This window comes from Penicilliopsis zonata, assembly GCF_001890105.1.
Source record: "Penicilliopsis zonata CBS 506.65 unplaced genomic scaffold ASPZOscaffold_1, whole genome shotgun sequence".
Classification (NCBI taxonomy): domain Eukaryota; kingdom Fungi; phylum Ascomycota; class Eurotiomycetes; order Eurotiales; family Aspergillaceae; genus Penicilliopsis; species Penicilliopsis zonata.
Window position 1 is genome coordinate 1,856,137 of NW_019208911.1, and position 15,416 is coordinate 1,871,552.

General features: G+C 51.6%; 7 protein-coding genes across 7 annotated transcripts in view; 5 read left to right on the top strand and 2 right to left on the bottom strand.

The window, feature by feature from the left end:
- Positions 1-1,256, bottom strand: part of ASPZODRAFT_55950 (hypothetical protein) — a gene marked incomplete at both ends in the record, with an annotated part of 1,689 nt that extends 433 nt beyond the window's left edge. The window contains 2 exons of the mRNA XM_022728577.1: positions 18-638; positions 715-1,256. Of these exons, the coding sequence (XP_022585690.1) occupies positions 18-638; positions 715-1,256 (1,163 nt within the window). The remainder of the gene's footprint in view (positions 1-17; positions 639-714) is intronic.
- Positions 1,257-2,360: 1,104 nt separating this feature from the next.
- Positions 2,361-3,461, bottom strand: ASPZODRAFT_12021 (hypothetical protein; the record flags this gene model as incomplete). The annotated part of the gene is made up of 2 exons (XM_022721247.1): positions 2,361-3,307; positions 3,377-3,461. 2 exons carry the CDS (start codon positions 3,459-3,461, stop codon positions 2,361-2,363), a joined length of 1,032 nt encoding a protein of 343 aa, XP_022585691.1.
- Positions 3,462-3,757: 296 nt separating this feature from the next.
- Positions 3,758-4,377, top strand: ASPZODRAFT_127209 (hypothetical protein). The gene has a single exon (XM_022721682.1). The coding sequence runs from the start codon at positions 3,900-3,902 to the stop codon at positions 4,128-4,130; it is 231 nt and encodes a 76-aa protein (XP_022585692.1). The 5' UTR covers positions 3,758-3,899; the 3' UTR covers positions 4,131-4,377.
- A 329-nt stretch (positions 4,378-4,706) lies between these two features.
- On the top strand, positions 4,707-5,358 carry ASPZODRAFT_127210 (hypothetical protein). The gene has a single exon (XM_022721683.1). It carries the CDS (start codon positions 4,719-4,721, stop codon positions 4,959-4,961), a length of 243 nt encoding a protein of 80 aa, XP_022585693.1. The 5' UTR covers positions 4,707-4,718; the 3' UTR covers positions 4,962-5,358.
- ASPZODRAFT_333962 (hypothetical protein) lies at positions 4,829-8,011 on the top strand. Its single transcript, XM_022728253.1, has 3 exons — positions 4,829-7,631; positions 7,704-7,794; positions 7,849-8,011. The coding sequence occupies exons 1-3, from the start codon at positions 5,047-5,049 to the stop codon at positions 7,906-7,908; spliced, it is 2,736 nt and encodes a 911-aa protein (XP_022585694.1). The 5' UTR covers positions 4,829-5,046; the 3' UTR covers positions 7,909-8,011.
- A 1,158-nt stretch (positions 8,012-9,169) lies between these two features.
- On the top strand, positions 9,170-10,247 carry ASPZODRAFT_333803 (hypothetical protein). Its single transcript, XM_022728252.1, has 2 exons — positions 9,170-9,328; positions 9,397-10,247. The coding sequence occupies exons 1-2, from the start codon at positions 9,202-9,204 to the stop codon at positions 10,185-10,187; spliced, it is 918 nt and encodes a 305-aa protein (XP_022585695.1). The 5' UTR covers positions 9,170-9,201; the 3' UTR covers positions 10,188-10,247.
- A 2,682-nt stretch (positions 10,248-12,929) lies between these two features.
- ASPZODRAFT_127214 (hypothetical protein) lies at positions 12,930-15,306 on the top strand. The gene is made up of 2 exons (XM_022721684.1): positions 12,930-13,412; positions 13,470-15,306. The coding sequence occupies exons 1-2, from the start codon at positions 13,311-13,313 to the stop codon at positions 15,267-15,269; spliced, it is 1,902 nt and encodes a 633-aa protein (XP_022585696.1). The 5' UTR covers positions 12,930-13,310; the 3' UTR covers positions 15,270-15,306.
- The last annotated feature ends 110 nt before the right edge of the window (positions 15,307-15,416 follow it).

Genomic DNA, 15,416 nt, shown 5'->3' on the forward strand with positions numbered 1-15,416 from the left:
GGATGAAAAGAACATACGAGACTGCCTCGTTGTAGGAATTGGCACCGCCATGATGGACCATGCAGATCACATTCCCACTCTGCAAGATGCAAGCCGGATCCACATCTAGCCAACTCTCGATCCGCACACGTTCGGTAAAAGAGGCATCAACCAGTTCATCCAGGACGACGTCAGATTTAGCCTCCGTCTTCATCTTCCAGAGAACCTGCACATCGCTTCGGCAATCAAGAAGAACTCGGATTCCTTCGACGCACTGCCGCACGCCCTCAGCATCGTAGACGACATGTGAGCCCAGATTGATCAGCACCGTGGGCGCTTTAGCTAACCATGCCGCCAGATCAGGGCTCTCAACCGCAATAGAGCGAAAAGGTCGCAAGATAGGACCACAGCCGATGTATCGCTCAGTGATATGACAGGGGTAGTCAATTTCTGGAGTGCAGGCTAGCACGAAGTGAATGCGGGGGTTCCTTAGACCGCTAAAGATAGGCACAGGGCCTGGGAGACCACGGTCGTTTCGGTAGCTGTTTAGATCTTTCATGATTGGGGAGTTGCGGTATGCCTTTACAACCTGGATAGCAAGATACATGTTCTGGAACAAGAGACTCCAGGGGAGAGGGAAAGGATAGCCAGAACCAGTACTGCAGTCAGCCAGGACATTAGCAAGCGAATAAAACAGATGACAAATAAAAGGTAGGAAATGGAATCACTGCTTACAAGGGAAACTTCCAGAGAGCGGCCAGCTGTGGCTGGAAGACATGATCACGGAAAGTATTTGGACTCAGGACAGTGAAAACCCTGCCCAGCGTCCGGCATGCATCAATTGCCTGACCAAATAACGGGTCCACAGTGAGGATCTCTGGCTGGACCTCCTTGATAATAGCCACTATGCTTTCATACGTTTGCATATACTCCGGGCCAGTCCAACACCCAATTATCTGTGCGAATTTTGACCTGAAGGCCTCCAATGCGCCGTAGAAGCCAGGAGGATGCGTAGGAAGTCCATCTGCCGACCATCTCTGCGCATATACCTCCAACATTGCCGTGCCGTGAATTTGGTGGAAGGTTGCCGTGCCAGCGGCCCCATCTGACAGGCTCGCAGCACGAGTATTCATCTCTTCCACCTGGGGGCGGAGGAGATTGAATGATGCGACATGGACATCGTAGCCGCGGAGGAGGAACTCGTGGGCGACGGAGAGACATACAGTGGCCTGGCCACGCTCGCTGTTGGTCAGCATGAGAATTTTGCGGCCTGCCATGGCGGGTAGATACTCGAGGGTATAATGATGAAGACGTAGTAGTTTCTAGAGGTGAAACGTAAAAGAGAAGAACTTACTAGAGGGCTGGAAGCAGTCTTTATTATTGCTATTCAAGCTGGCGTGGACAAAATCTTTCAAAAAGCTAATTATTAGCTGCTCCGTCGCTAACTTCTTCCCAAAGGGGTATCTCAGAAGTTGTCACCTAGTTACTACCTACCTAAGTGGAGCACGGCCAGCCATAAAACTTCAGCTACCATCTCCCATGAAGGCGCTCTGGTAGGTTTTTCCTATCCACCTGAGATACTACTATTCCTCGAGAGTCGATAGCTAGGTTCCCTAAAGCCAATAATTAGCTAGCTTGACATGCCAAACAGCCTTATACACCGCTCTCCATTGAAGGGCAATAACTAAGGGACATACGCGTTATCTCTGCCACCAGCTGGAGGTTCAGCTGCAATTTGAAAAGTCCGTCCATGTTCAGGAGTAACTGCTAAGCGTCCGAATCTCACATAAGATTGCGTCGTCATCAATCGATCCTTCAGGGGGATGACCAATTGATTGAGATTACAATGAGTGTTGTGGCAGAGCCGGTAATTTTAAGGTCGGGGGCCAACATTCGGACTCGGGAGATTTGCACCGTTTGCCGTAATTGGTGTGTTTCTTATACTTATCCATATTGGGATAGACTGTATTACCTAATATGTGTTTGTTGTGTTTGCATTTCAGGTACCTTCCCAGAACATCTGGATGAGTCAGCGGATACATTAGGTACCTACCTATATATGAGGTATATGTATATCGCTTGTTTAGAAAGATGGTAAAATGAGCGTAGTAGGGTATGAGAAGTGCTTCTTGATTTAAGATGACCTGTTCCCTTGGCGACATCAAGTATAGCTATATCTATTTAGTAGTTGAAGAATAACAGAGAATAAATAATCCCAGAGTAAATGGAGAAAGAATACTGAATGGATCACTGCCTGCACCCAATTCCCCAACGCCCTCCAATGCCCAAGTTGAAATGCACCACTGTTTGCTTTATAGAATCATCATATCATGGCATAAGGTTTTTCTTTTCTTTTCTTTTCTTTTTTCGTAAAAAAAAGGTCACTCCATCATGTCTTCTGGCAGGACCTGGTCTGGGTCTTCTCCGATCAACTGGCTGACAGATCGTACAACCCGCTTGATAGCCTGCGAGGCAGGGCTTTCCGGGAAGTTATCCACGAAGCTCTCGCCGTAGTCGCAGGCCATCCCGACCCGCGGATCCAGCGGCACGGCACCCAGGAAGGGAATGCCCATCTTCTTCGCCAGTCGCCGGCCGCCGCCTGTGGTCGGCCGGAAGATCATCGACTCATGACTGCAGGAGGGGCAGACAAACCCGGACATGTTTTCCACCAGACCGAGGACGCGAATCCCGGCTTTGCGGCAGAAATCAATCTCTTTCCGCACATCCAGCAGCGACACTTCTTGCGGGGTGGTCACCACCACTGCCCCGTCGACCCCGGATTCCTTCAGGAAGGTGTTGACCGAGAGGTGTTCGTCCGAGGTACCCGGCGGGGTGTCCACGATCAAGTAGTCCAGCTCCCCCCAATCCACATCCTTGAGGAATTGCTTGATGAGTCCGTTCTTCTTGGGCCCTCGCCAGATCACCGCGTCGTCTCGGTTGGGCAACATGAACTGCACGCTCATCGCTCCCAGGTTGTCCGTCACCCAGACTGGACTCCAGCCGGCGTTGCTGATATGAATTGTTTCCGTCTCCACTCCCATCATCTTCGGGATCGAGGGGCCCGTGATATCAGTGTCGAGGATGAGAACGGTCGAATCCGGGTTGACAGCAAAAGCGTGGGCTAGAAGACTTGAGAAAGTCGATTTCCCTACACCGCCTTTTCCAGAAAGCACCAAGATCTTATGCTTAACATGCGCAAGGCGTTCGGTGATGAGAGGGATGTCCGGATCGGGACCTTTGGGGGCGGACGCGCAGATCGCTTGGTTGGGACAGCCCGCGCAGGCATCTCCTTTGCCCGCCTGTTCGGATTCGGGACCAGGGCAGTGCTCTATATGTATATTCATGATTAGATCTACCCATCAAAGCAATAGCAGGCACGCGGACATCTAAAACATACCCGGTTCGGGGGCGACCAGATCCGAAGCAATCTTCGAAGTCGCTGCGACGTAGTCTGCCGTCGGAGGCTCAATCATAGGAGCCATTTTGACAGTCGATAGACTGCCAGTCTCCTCCTTGGCTTTAAGAGATTAACCTACTCTCGCAGAAGCAGCTGGACTGGTGTGTGATGTTTTCAAAACGAGCAGTCAGGTGGCGGGGGTTTGAAGATAAGATGATTGGTAATCCATTCCGGAGCCAACAATTGGTGACGATCAAAAAAAGACTGCGGTGTCGGAGTTAAGGCCTCAGGCAGTCAGGCAGCCATTGTGTCACATGATCACAGCCGACTCTCGAGTCAGCCTCTCCGAGTCCTCATCCACTTAATCACTCTTCACTTCCAAAATTCCCTCTGTTGTTAAATTACAGAGGGTTAAAAAAGCGAGGAAAATAACAATGGCAGCCACCGTCTAGTCTCGAACGCCCCGTAAGAGGGTCGTATCCTCGCTGCCACAGGCCAGCTAAGAGGTGAGATTAAACGAAGCATGACGAACCAGAACCTTCTCACCCCCCTGTTCTTGCAACTGCACGTTCTTGCCAAAATACCCCTGGCAGAGCATGCGAAATGTCAAGATCGCATAGCCCACGCCTACATCGATGAACTCTTCCCCGAAGAGGCCACTCTACCTCTGTGGAAACCGGGTAGAAACAGAAGAGGATGGACACTACTCGAACACAATAACTACGGGAAACGGATTCTACTGTTCAAAGTATGAGTCTTCCCTTCTGCTATACGATCTTGGCGGTGTTCCTACCAACCCTACCTACCGTATGTAGTAGACGAACGCATACGTGCTATTTAGTTACCTTATACATATGTCGCGTGGCTGCCTCGCTTCGACGGACAGTAAAAACTAGTCACATTCACCGAGAGATGCTGAGAGACAGTGATTGGTCATTACCTTAGGCATCTAGCCCGCATATGCTGTGAAAACAATACGGAGTAATGTATCCAATGCCATGCCTCACCTGGGGACTGCAAAACCATGCGTCCATACTCCATAGTACATACGCTGTACGCTGTAGGATTTAACAGATGAACAACCTCCGGCACGTTCACTGCAGACCTACTTTAATACTCGCTGTATTGCTTCTTTTTCAACTCACAAATCCTCCTGCTCCTCCAGGATTCCCTCGCATCGCCTTCATTGGGTCCCGCAATCAGACCGCTCAAACTATCGACACGTCGAGCTGATATAAGCAGATGCACGGACCACACGACCGTCACTGTCACATGCTTCTGCCCCAGCTCTCAACGTCTCGCACAAATCCCAACATTATTCCCAGGATCTGAGGCTGCAGTCATGGATCAGGGAGCTTCGACAGGTGCCCATCGTAACGATGAGGGCCTGCGTGAGCGAGTGATTGACTCTTCCAGTGTCGACGACTTGGCTGGTCGCAAAGCCCTCGCTGCGGCTGCAGAGCTGGAAGTCAAGGACAAGCATGGCCGTGACAGGAAGACGTATGGCCGGACTCCCGATGGCACTGGTAAGACTGGTTTGATTTTGAATTGGACGTTGATATCTTTCTCGCTGTTCTCAAACTAGGAGACAAACGAGCAATTGTGTCGAGGCAAACGGATTCGCTAACACTACGTCACCGGTAGTCTTCACTGTCCCGCACACTCATGACATGGTCTCGCAGCTTCTGTCTCCGTCGGAGCCCAAGAACCTGTCAGATATCGCGGTCCTGGCGATTTTAGGTATTCATATTTTGTTGCTGTGGCTGCTTCCCCAGGCCGCGAGAGTACCCGTCGCTGCGGTGGTCTATCTCTTCTGGCGTACTGGGTACAATGCCGGCATCGGGTGGCTTCTGCATAACCAGTCTCACCACAAGACCTTGGTCCGGTGGGCCGAGAAGACCAAGATCTTTGTCAACCCGGCGACAGGCAAAAACCCCCATTCCAAATTGTATGCGTGGATTAAACAGGAACTCGAGACCAAGATCCCCGAGGATTACTCGTTCGAACAGGCTCCCATTGAGTACAACACATGGCTCGTCTTTCGCCGCCTCGTTGATCTCATTCTGATGTGTGACTTTGTCTCGTACTGTCTCTTCGCAATCGCATGTGGTCACCGACCGACCGACGAGAACATTGTCGTGTCTGTTCTTCGATGGTCCGCGGGGATTGTATTGGTTCTGTTCAATCTGTGGGTCAAACTCGATGCTCACCGAGTAGTTAAAGACTATGCCTGGTACTGGGGCGACTTCTTCTTCCTGATCGACCAGGAGTTGACCTTCGATGGCGTCTTCGAGATGGCCCCGCATCCCATGTATTCTGTCGGCTACGCTGGCTACTATGGTATTTCATTGATGGCAGCGAGCTACAAAGTCCTGTTCATCTCTATCCTCGCCCATGCAGCACAATTTGCCTTCTTGGTCTTTGTCGAAAACCCCCACATCGACAAGACTTACAATGCGCCGCCGCCTCGCAAACGGGTCCCTGTGGGTGAACAAGACCCGGCCTCTGTAGCGTCGTCCCAAGAGCCAGGGACACCTCCGCCTCCTGGAAATGGCGATGATCAAGCTCCCAATGCGACTACGTACTCAAGCCAGCCACCGCTATCGGTGCACAACCTCCTGGGCTTGCACAATACGGATCTGCACAGAATCACCGATTCATCGGTCCTGCTCATCCAGCTGCTCGTATTCATGGTTACGGCCTTGACTCCCTCCACTCCGTGGTATCAATTCGTCTTCGTGGTGAATGCCACGCTCTGGCGCATCTGGTACTCGGTTGGAATCGGATACATCTTGACCTGCCAGTCAACCTCCAAAAGCTGGACTCGGCATTTCGTCAAGTTTGGCGAAGATCCCCACGAAGCCTGGAAACAGTGGAAAGGCACGTATCACCTGAGCATGGTCATGTGTTATGCTAGCTTTATTGCTGCCGTCTGGAAGATGTACACTCTCCCGGCAGACTGGGGCTACGGCCTAGTCTTGCTCCGCCATGTGATTGGCGTCGGCCTGATTGGCCTGCAGATTTGGACTTCCATGAGCATATATGAATCCCTAGGCGAATTTGGCTGGTTCTACGGCGACTTCTTTTTCGACGGCTCCTCCAAGCTGACCTACAACGGCATCTACCGCTTCCTGAACAACCCGGAGCGGGTGCTGGGGCTGGCGGGTGTTTGGGGCGCGGTCCTAATCACCAGTAGCGGTGCCGTCACCTTCCTTGCCATCATCAGCCACATTCTTAGTCTGGCGTTTATCCAGTTCGTGGAGCGGCCTCACATGCAGAAGCTGTACGGCCGGAGCCTGCGTCAGGATGCCGGTCTGGTCAAGAGCATCAAGCGGTCTCTGCCCCCGTCTCTCAAGCAGCTGCACGGCAGCGTGGACAAGATGTTTGACGATTCGTTCGACTTTGTAGAAGACCTCCTTGAGAGCGCTCGGCCTAAGCTCGCCGCCGGGGTCAACACGTTCGTCAAAGACACCTCCGCCCTGTTCCACAAGTATCCCGCCCGGGTGACCATCTCTCGCATCGACGCCGATGTGGCCGGATACGACCTCCACGACTACTCGCTCGACGTGCAAGGATCCACGCTGGCGCACGAAGACCAAACCGACCAAGGGACAGGCCGCGAGGGAATCAACGCCCGGAAGCCCCTCGACCGACGCGGCGATCTGAAGAATCTGGTGTTCGAGTATGGGGCCCCGATCAAGGTCCACTGGACCGCCCCTCTCAACCACAGCAAGAAGGACTGGATCGGCTTGTACCGCGTGACGGACAACACCTCGCGCGAGGTGTCGCGCGTCTCGTCGCAGGGCCGCTGGGTCGCCGTCAACGAGGGCTCCTACGACAATCTGACCTGCGAGAAGGGCATCATCACCAGCGACATCGTGGTTCCAGGCTCTGCACGCAGTGACGGCGAGACCACCCACGACGTTGCCTCCGGCGAGATTATCTTCTCGGGCGACAAGCTCTTCTGGACCCAGGGCACTTTCGAGCTCCGCTACCACCACAACGGCAAACACAACGTGATGGCAATCTCGCGGCCCTTTGAGATCCGCATCTCCCGCTTCGAGGAGGAAGCTCTAGCCACCGACGATTTCACCACCGTCCTCGCCTCCGCTGAGACCGCCCTCCTCCCCGTCGTCCGCCACTGTTTCGACCGCGACCCGGAGATCGCTCCGGAATCCCTCGAGGAGCAATTTGGCAGTCTGGTCGACCGCGACGGGAAATATGCCAAGCGTGTGGTCTTCGCCGTGCACCAGATGTATGTATTCCTTCCTCCCTTTTTATTTCGAATCTATACATGATCTAGGTCTGATTTGATCTAACAATACAGGTTCGGAATCGAGTTGGCTCCCGAAGTCGTCCGCGCCGATGGTAACGTGCGCAACCTTGCCTGGAGAATCTGCAACGCAAAGAAAGTCTTGGTATGTGTGGTTCTTACAGGATGGCTATGTGAAGCATTTTACTAACATGAGCAGGCTCCCTACAGCATGTCCAAGTCGAATGGCACCACGACTCCAGTGTCTGGCAAGGATTGACTTCCTTTTGAGTTGAAATTAGTTATAAAACGACAGTATTACCTTACTGTATATATTTAGGTAGACTTTATAGAAAGAAGAATATGAGCCTGCTATTCATTTCATTTCATTTTACTAAATTTCAAACTAACTAATGACTATTTTCGGCCTGGAAGATAAACTAGGTAAGTCAGCAACGAAATTTAAAAAAAGCCTGACAATACGTGATGGCAAAGGATATAGATCAGCCAAGCCGTTTAATTCATCCCATCCCCTGCCGGCTTCTATCCACAAACAAGGCATCCAAGACGGACAACGAGCTCGCAGTAAGAAATCGACACAAGTCAGACGGAGCAGATCACCACCGCGTAACAATCAGACCCCAAGCCAGATCTCCACAACCATCGTCCCATGCATTCACTTCTTCCAAGGAAGAAAGAACGCCTAGTCCGGTATCAGGGAGGAGGATATATAGGGGTACAGAGATTGCGGGAGCAGTAGGAAAGCAGGCCCGAGGGGCGGTTCTCAAAGAGATCATTGAATGGATTGACTTGTTGTCATCATGAAAAGAGTGCTGCAAGATAGAGAGAGAAATATTCCTTACCATGACTGAAGATTTAGAATTCGGACAGCACGAGACGTACTTGAAACTACTGTTGCTACTTCTCGACGTTAGCATCGCATAACAAAAGCAATTGTAGCGAGTAAAGATTGTGAGAGAATCATATCAGGAGTTTTTGGTAAGGTATTTGGTTTTCTTCAAGAAATTTGCAGAAGCAGAACTGAAAAAAATAGTGTCTCATCATGATGGGAAGGAAGAAATTGAGATGGTAACACTCACCAAAATCGTTAGTTGAGTCGATAAATAAACATCCTATCTACCTAGATATACAAGTCAGTATATATAGAGACATAATATCAATAGAATATGTATAATGATGAATTTTCAGATGGTAGTGCATGTTGTTCAATGGCCCATTTTTTGGTCGCCGGAACAGAGTTTTGGTTCGTTTTCCTCCTTAAAACTGATGGAATGGATATGATAGTACTCACATAAGTTAGTAACCAGACAAATGGGTTGACTCGGAATCAGAATTTTGATCGGTTCATCATAAAAACCGGTGGATGGAGGAGGAAGAAAAGAAGGAGAGAGAGGAAAAAGAAGTTTAAAAGCAAAAGAGAAGAAAAAAAAAGTGCGTCCCGCTAGCTCCACCGCGGTGCAAACACTGCAAACAAAAATTGTACCACCGACAGCATCCTCGACGACTCCTCTGGGTGAGCATCTCATCTTGGCAGCGCTGCAAGATATGTGTAATGACTGACAGACGAAGAATCAATGGTCCGCCTAGCGGCACACGGCCGCCGGTCTTTGCTGCCGGCGCTGACAGGCCTGCAGTCAGACCGGTGCGCCAGAGGCAGCCGACTGAGCTCCGGAAATTATGTGAGTTGAGAAGAGACGAGATTGGTTGGTTTGGAGGTGATTCTGGTGTTAACGAGTGAATCATCTAGTTTTAAAAACCGGCTTGATCCCCTCGGCATCTGGGTCAGCGTATCTGGAATTCGAGCCCTCAGCATCCCTGGCGGCTGCCCGCGCAACGCCCACCTCACTGATCCCACCGTCGTCCGCATTGAAGCTGACGTGCACCGTACACGGACCGAAACCGCTGCCACGCTCTGCGGCCTACTCGCCAAACCTTGTGCTGACGACTCATGTCAAGTATGCGCCCTTTGCGGCCCGTCAGCGAAAGGGCCACATCCGAGATGCTAGTGAGCGCGATCTCGGCGTGCACCTGGAGACGGCGCTGCGGGGTGCAATCATCGCCGAGCGGTGGCCGAAGAGCGCGCTGGAGATCACGGTCACGATACTTGAGGCGGAGGACGACCGGTGGTACGGAGATGCACCGGACGCACACGATGCCTCGTGGGGGATGATGAACGTGCTGGCCGGGTGCATCACCGCTGCGTCTGCGGCGATTGCGGACGCGCGCATCGACTGTCTGGATCTTGTTGCGGGGGGTGTCGCGGCGATGGTTTACGCCGAGGAAGAGGAAGAGAAAGGAGGGGAGGAGCCGCGAGGTCGCAAGCTGATGCTCGATACTGATCCTGCAGAGCATCGGTCGATTGGTTCGGCGTGTGTCGTGGCGTATATGCCTGCTCGGGACGAGATCACAGAGCTCTGGCTCAAGGGAGACAGCGGCGGCAGCCATGAGGGACTCATCGACGGGGCCGTTGACGCTGCGCGGGGGGCACATGGTGTGCTTGCAGAGGCAGTGAGAGAGGGATTATCAGTAACGAACTAAGTCGTATTCACAGAGTGACTCTAGAATTTACTTTAGTTTATTCTCCTCCCTCTCCTTCCTCTTCTCAGTCTTCTTCTTTCCCCCGACTCAATTCTCCTCTATCTACACCATAACTTGACTCTCTCCTCCCCCTCAACTCTCGACTCTCAACTCAACTCTCTCTACACCACAAGTTGACTCTGACTCTAACCTCAGCTTAACTCTCTACAACATACTTGCCTCTAACTCAACTCAACTCTTACTCTAAATCTACTTGCACTTCTACCAAAATGCCCGAAATAGACGCCAACCATATATTCCTCTACCACTGCCTCCAAACCGTGGACAACAAACAGGTAAACTTTTCCACACAGTTACAGTTACATAAGCCTATCAGCCAATTTCTCATTCTTTCTAGGTCGATATTGCCGCTGTTGCGGGCGTCTTGGGATGCAACGTCCCCGCCGCTCGGAAGCGGTACGTCCGACTCAAGGAACGGATCAAGATGGAGCTTGAGAAGGGAGGCGCAAAGACTGTGGACGCTTCCAAGAGTGATGAAAAGTCCGGCGAGAATAAGGATGGCGATGACGGCGGTGATAACGGCGATGGAGGGAAGAAGGAGCCGAAAGGCAAGAAGCGCAAGACAATGGAGTAGTTGCTCGAAGAGAAAGGATCTCAAAAGAGTATCTTTTTTATTAAATAGTTGAGAGGGAAATCCAGTTATCATTCTAGTCTGCGATCAAGTCTCCCTTTCTAAATCTTCCTCAATATCATATCTTGGAAACTTAACCCCAAGCCCTCTAGATAACAAGAATATATCTTCTCATGCTATGGAGACGCCCTGATATTCCTAGACAGAAGAGTGAAAACTCGCCGAGTTCCTTCTCGCGGTGAATGGGGGGATTTCTCTCGTTCCCTACGGCGTGGAGGAGACAGTCGGTGAGATCTGCACGGCGCTAAAGCCGGTGTGTTCTTTCGATCAGACTCCCCGAGATCGATCTCGCCCAGGGTGGCACCGCGAGGTCGAGTAGAGCACGGCTTTGGAGAGCTCAACGCCCGTGAGTGTGGGCGGATCTCGTAGACAACCGGGCGGAAGCCGTTGTGTTGGTGCAGACGGACCGCGGCGGCGAGGCCAGCGGGGCCGGCAGCGAGGATGACTGAACATGACGATCAGCGATACGAAGATTCTTTAAGACTTTTGAAAACTCTTTAAGACTTTTGGGGACGTTTAAAGACTCATTTAAGATCTTCAAGACTCTTTTAAGACTCATTTCGAGAGATAGTCAACTGCTGTCTTGACACGATGTTAAGCGCAATTGATGATATTACATGCTATTAAATTCATTCACTGACTCTTGATGCCTAGATACTTATGTTTATACTACTTAGTAACTATACTATAAGTATACAGCACTGTAGTCTTCCTATGTACTCCGTATACTCTGTTACTAGTTCTCTCGTATGGACCCATCGGTGAAGCGGAGGAATGGCTCGATCAGGGCAAAAGCTGCTGGACGGAGGTTGTTCCGGATGGGGTCTTGGGTTCATCTCCAGTTCTCGTTATTTGTAATGAACGGGGATCGTGTGGGTAGCGTACGTAGTCATCGTAGACCTAGGGACTCGCAAGACTTGAAGTAGTATCTCTGTACAGGTAGCATTCATTTAGACTCGAGATACGGAGTACAGCGAGTACTCTCATACACATCTAGTAATAACCTATCATAATATTAAATACTGTAACTAATAACTAGAATTATTTAATTTACAACAGTTCGTCTCTTTAATACCAAATACCACTAACCAGATCGGGGGACAGCAGTTCGTGGCACGTGCTGTAGATTGATTAGGTGATTTCCTGTCACTGCTTCGTATAGATACCTATTTACAGGTACCTAACCTCATAATAGATGAGTTGGCTGTCAGGTACTTAGATAGATACTAGGTAATAAGAAATTAGGTGACAGTGACAGTGATAGACACGACCTCACAGTCCACGTCCTGCCCCTTTCTGCGCCGATCATCTGGGGCGGTTGGCAGGTGCTCCCTAACGTCCCGTTAGTATCTAATTAGTTACCTAGTGTTTAGTTCTACTTAGTTCTACGGTTAGTGTCTGGTTCTCACCAGACCCGCACACTCAGGGGTGTTAATCGATACTCGATCCGGAGTGGGATTAGTTATTCTGCTATTTTTGGGGATGAGATGAAAGAGATGAGATCGTGATGATCATAGTAGAGACTATTAAGGTGGGCTGAGAGTAGGTATTTTAAAGTAAGAGTTAGTTTGTATTAAAGTACGAGATATAAAGGTGTGGCAATGCCAGTATTACCATGTACTACATAGTAATACCTATTTTGTATTGTCTTTTGTATTGTCTTTTCGATTGTCTGTCAATAATCTCTTATTCTTATTCTTATTTTGTCGAACGCTCCTTCCTCATCCTCGAAAACGAGCGCACTAGTCTATATCCCGTTAGCGCGTGCGTCGAACAGCCAACCGATTCGTGGTTCGGCGGCGATCAGCACCTGAAACAGACCAATCACAGCCTGGCCTGGTTAGCTTGTTTCCCAACCAGGTCAAAGCTCGACATGCAATTTCCACTGTTCGTCTAGAGGGAGAAAGAGCAGTTGGTATGGATAGTTATAGGGGAGAAAACAATAATCACTACATATCTAGAGGCAGTATTTGCTGCACTGTCCATTGTAAATTTAATAAATTGCAAGTGTAGACTTGTACTCTAGCAACTAACTGTTTTCTACATAGCTTGTAGATACTGATACGCTTCAAGTTCTAAGTACTACATAGTTAGGTGCTAGGCTATACAGAGCCTGCCCCGTCTGTCACGGCCCGCCCCTGACCCAGCAGAACGGCAGCTTATGAATGCCGTGAAATTGCCTCCATCAGGATCCTGGCCAGTCCCGAGTCGTCAGCCTGGGCTTTTCATCCAGTCTTAATCCTGCCCTGCGCCGGAATCCTCGGTCTGGTCTTTCTCTGTGTGTCTGTCAAGATGCTGTATGCTCTATGAGCCTAATGTGATGTGATACGATCTTTCTCTGTCTCTCTGTCTCTCATTCTCTCCGTCTCTCATTCTATCTCTCTTTATCTCGCTTTATCTCTCTTTATCTCTCTATCTTATTCTGTAACACTATGGTTGCCTTGAAGAACTTCTTCAAGGCAGATAAAGACGCCTTTGCGGCTCCTGGCGATGGCCCTGGCGATGGCATCAAAGATGGAGAACCCTGGCAGACGGTACCAGACAGAACGCCTACCTTGTCCCCTGAGGCGTCCCCCTCATTTTGCGAACAGGATCTTCCGCACGAGCGTACTCTCGACGTCGAGCAGCACTTCGAGAATATTGAGCGCCAGTTCCAAGAGCTCCACGATCATTTTCGTTCCCGCCCGGTCTCGACCTACTCCCAGACCACCATCCTGACGCCCACCTCCTTCTCGCCTCCCCCCAGTCGCCATGTCGATCTGCTCGACGCCCTCTTCTCCTCCCACCGCTACCGCATCCGCAACAAGACCATCTCTCCAACCACTCCCTTTAACGAGGACATCGCGGAGCGGAACATGGTCCGCTTCCTGCGCGGCCAGCAGTACAAGAGCAAGGCCTACTCGCGTCTCCTCTCCTCGCTGTACCAGGAGGACGTGGCAGACCGCAACATTGCCCGTAACAGCGCCAACAGCGTTGGTCCGGCCTCCTGGTCCCCCGCCAGCTCCCGTCCCTCGTCTACCGCCACGGGGGTCACCTCGCTCTCACCCTCCGGCGGCGATGACCAGAGCAGCCAGCGACGAGTGTCTCGGAGACGGACCGCCCGCCTGGCAAAGTCTCTCAATGTCTCAAAGGAGAATCTCCGGGCGAGATCTCAGTCCCCCCGTGGTGGAAGCGACAGTGGAGGAGAATCGGCGTCTCCCAAAGGTTCCTTGCAAGTGGGCAGCAGACCTCCCCTACGCCAGCAAAGATCGGCTCCCAGTCTGTTGGTGGACGATTCGTCCATGAGAGACCAACCCACTCCATCACCGTCCGCCTCGTCAAACCATCTGGGTGTACCTCCCGCATACAAGCAGGGCGACATGTTGAGCAACGTCCCGTTGCCCGACAGTCCGACGCTCCCCATCCTGATGTCGCGGCAGCCGGTGCCCACCAGCCGCAGGAAGCATCTGAGCGACGACGACAAGCTGCTGTACCGAAACTCGTCCTCCTCGGACTCGCGCAAGGCGGCCGTCAAGAAGAACCCGCGCGACCTCTCCATCAACACCGAGCTAGCTGCCTTCCCCAAACCAGGCCACTCCATCTCCCACCGGGCCAGCACCCTGCTCCCAAAGCCGAAACGCAACCCCAGCATTGCAGAGGTGGTCAACAGCCCGCTGCCCCTCGCGGCAAGCCCGACGGCAACGACCCTACCGCAACCGCCGCTGTCGCCAACCAACTACAACGCCGCCGAGATCATGGACATGTTCAAACAAGCCTACCTGTCCATCCAGGCGACAACCCCGAACCCAAGCTTCGAGACCCTGCAGGACGCCATCATCCGCGAGATCAACTCGCACGAGGCCTTCCGCCAGGTGCCTATTCCGGCTCCAGGTCCCCTCTTCACCCCATCGCTGGCTCAGCGTCCATCATCATCATCTGCCACGGGGACAGGACTAGGCCGCAGTGTGTCCGCCAGGGAAGGTCAATTCTCTCGACTCCTGCGCCGAACAAGAAACCCAGACTCCGTATTTCGCAGAAGTCTCTCCGGCGCCGTCCCTGAGTGGACTGGTCACCGCCGTCGCCGCCATTCAGAGGCCCTCCCCCCTTCTCCTGGTTTTCTGGAGAGTATGACTCAAGGTCCTACAGGGGATGGAGTCACTTATATGGATTTAATCGGAAGATCCAGCAACAAGACGACCACTTCTCTCCCTCCCAAACCGGGCACCTCGCACTCTGCCCGCCGGGCTGACACCACCACCACCACTACCACTACCACTACCAAACCACGCTCCGTCTACCGTATGCGCGCACATACCTCGTCGTCTATTGTCGCGCCGTTCAAACTGAAACAGACTCCCGCGGGGCCTATGATCGCTCCCCCTATCGTCCAGGTGGAAAGCGTCGATGTTTAATATACTATACTCCCTTCACTAAGTTTTTCTTTTTTTTTAAGCTACCTTCGCTACCTACTGCTATGCAAATTTCTTATTGTTTGTACATTGCATGAATACCCTGTCCAATTGATGTATAAGTATCATAAAATAATCACCTCGAGAGTG

Bases quoted from the DNA above. Each gene is read 5' to 3' on its own strand.
- ASPZODRAFT_127209 (XM_022721682.1), top strand. From the start codon at position 3,900: ATGACGAACCAGAACCTTCTCACCCCCCTGTTCTTGCAACTGCACGTT.
- ASPZODRAFT_127210 (XM_022721683.1), top strand. From the start codon at position 4,719: ATGGATCAGGGAGCTTCGACAGGTGCCCATCGTAACGATGAGGGCCTG.
- ASPZODRAFT_333962 (XM_022728253.1), top strand. From the start codon at position 5,047: ATGGTCTCGCAGCTTCTGTCTCCGTCGGAGCCCAAGAACCTGTCAGAT. The intron at 7,632-7,703 runs GTATGTATTCCT...CTAACAATACAG, and splicing joins GTCTTCGCCGTGCACCAGAT to GTTCGGAATCGAGTTGGCTC. The intron at 7,795-7,848 runs GTATGTGTGGTT...TAACATGAGCAG, and splicing joins GCAACGCAAAGAAAGTCTTG to GCTCCCTACAGCATGTCCAA.
- ASPZODRAFT_333803 (XM_022728252.1), top strand. From the start codon at position 9,202: ATGACTGACAGACGAAGAATCAATGGTCCGCCTAGCGGCACACGGCCG. The intron at 9,329-9,396 runs GTGAGTTGAGAA...TGAATCATCTAG, and splicing joins GACTGAGCTCCGGAAATTAT to TTTTAAAAACCGGCTTGATC.
- ASPZODRAFT_127214 (XM_022721684.1), top strand. From the start codon at position 13,311: ATGGTTGCCTTGAAGAACTTCTTCAAGGCAGATAAAGACGCCTTTGCG. The intron at 13,413-13,469 runs GTACCAGACAGA...TTTTGCGAACAG, and splicing joins ATGGAGAACCCTGGCAGACG to GATCTTCCGCACGAGCGTAC.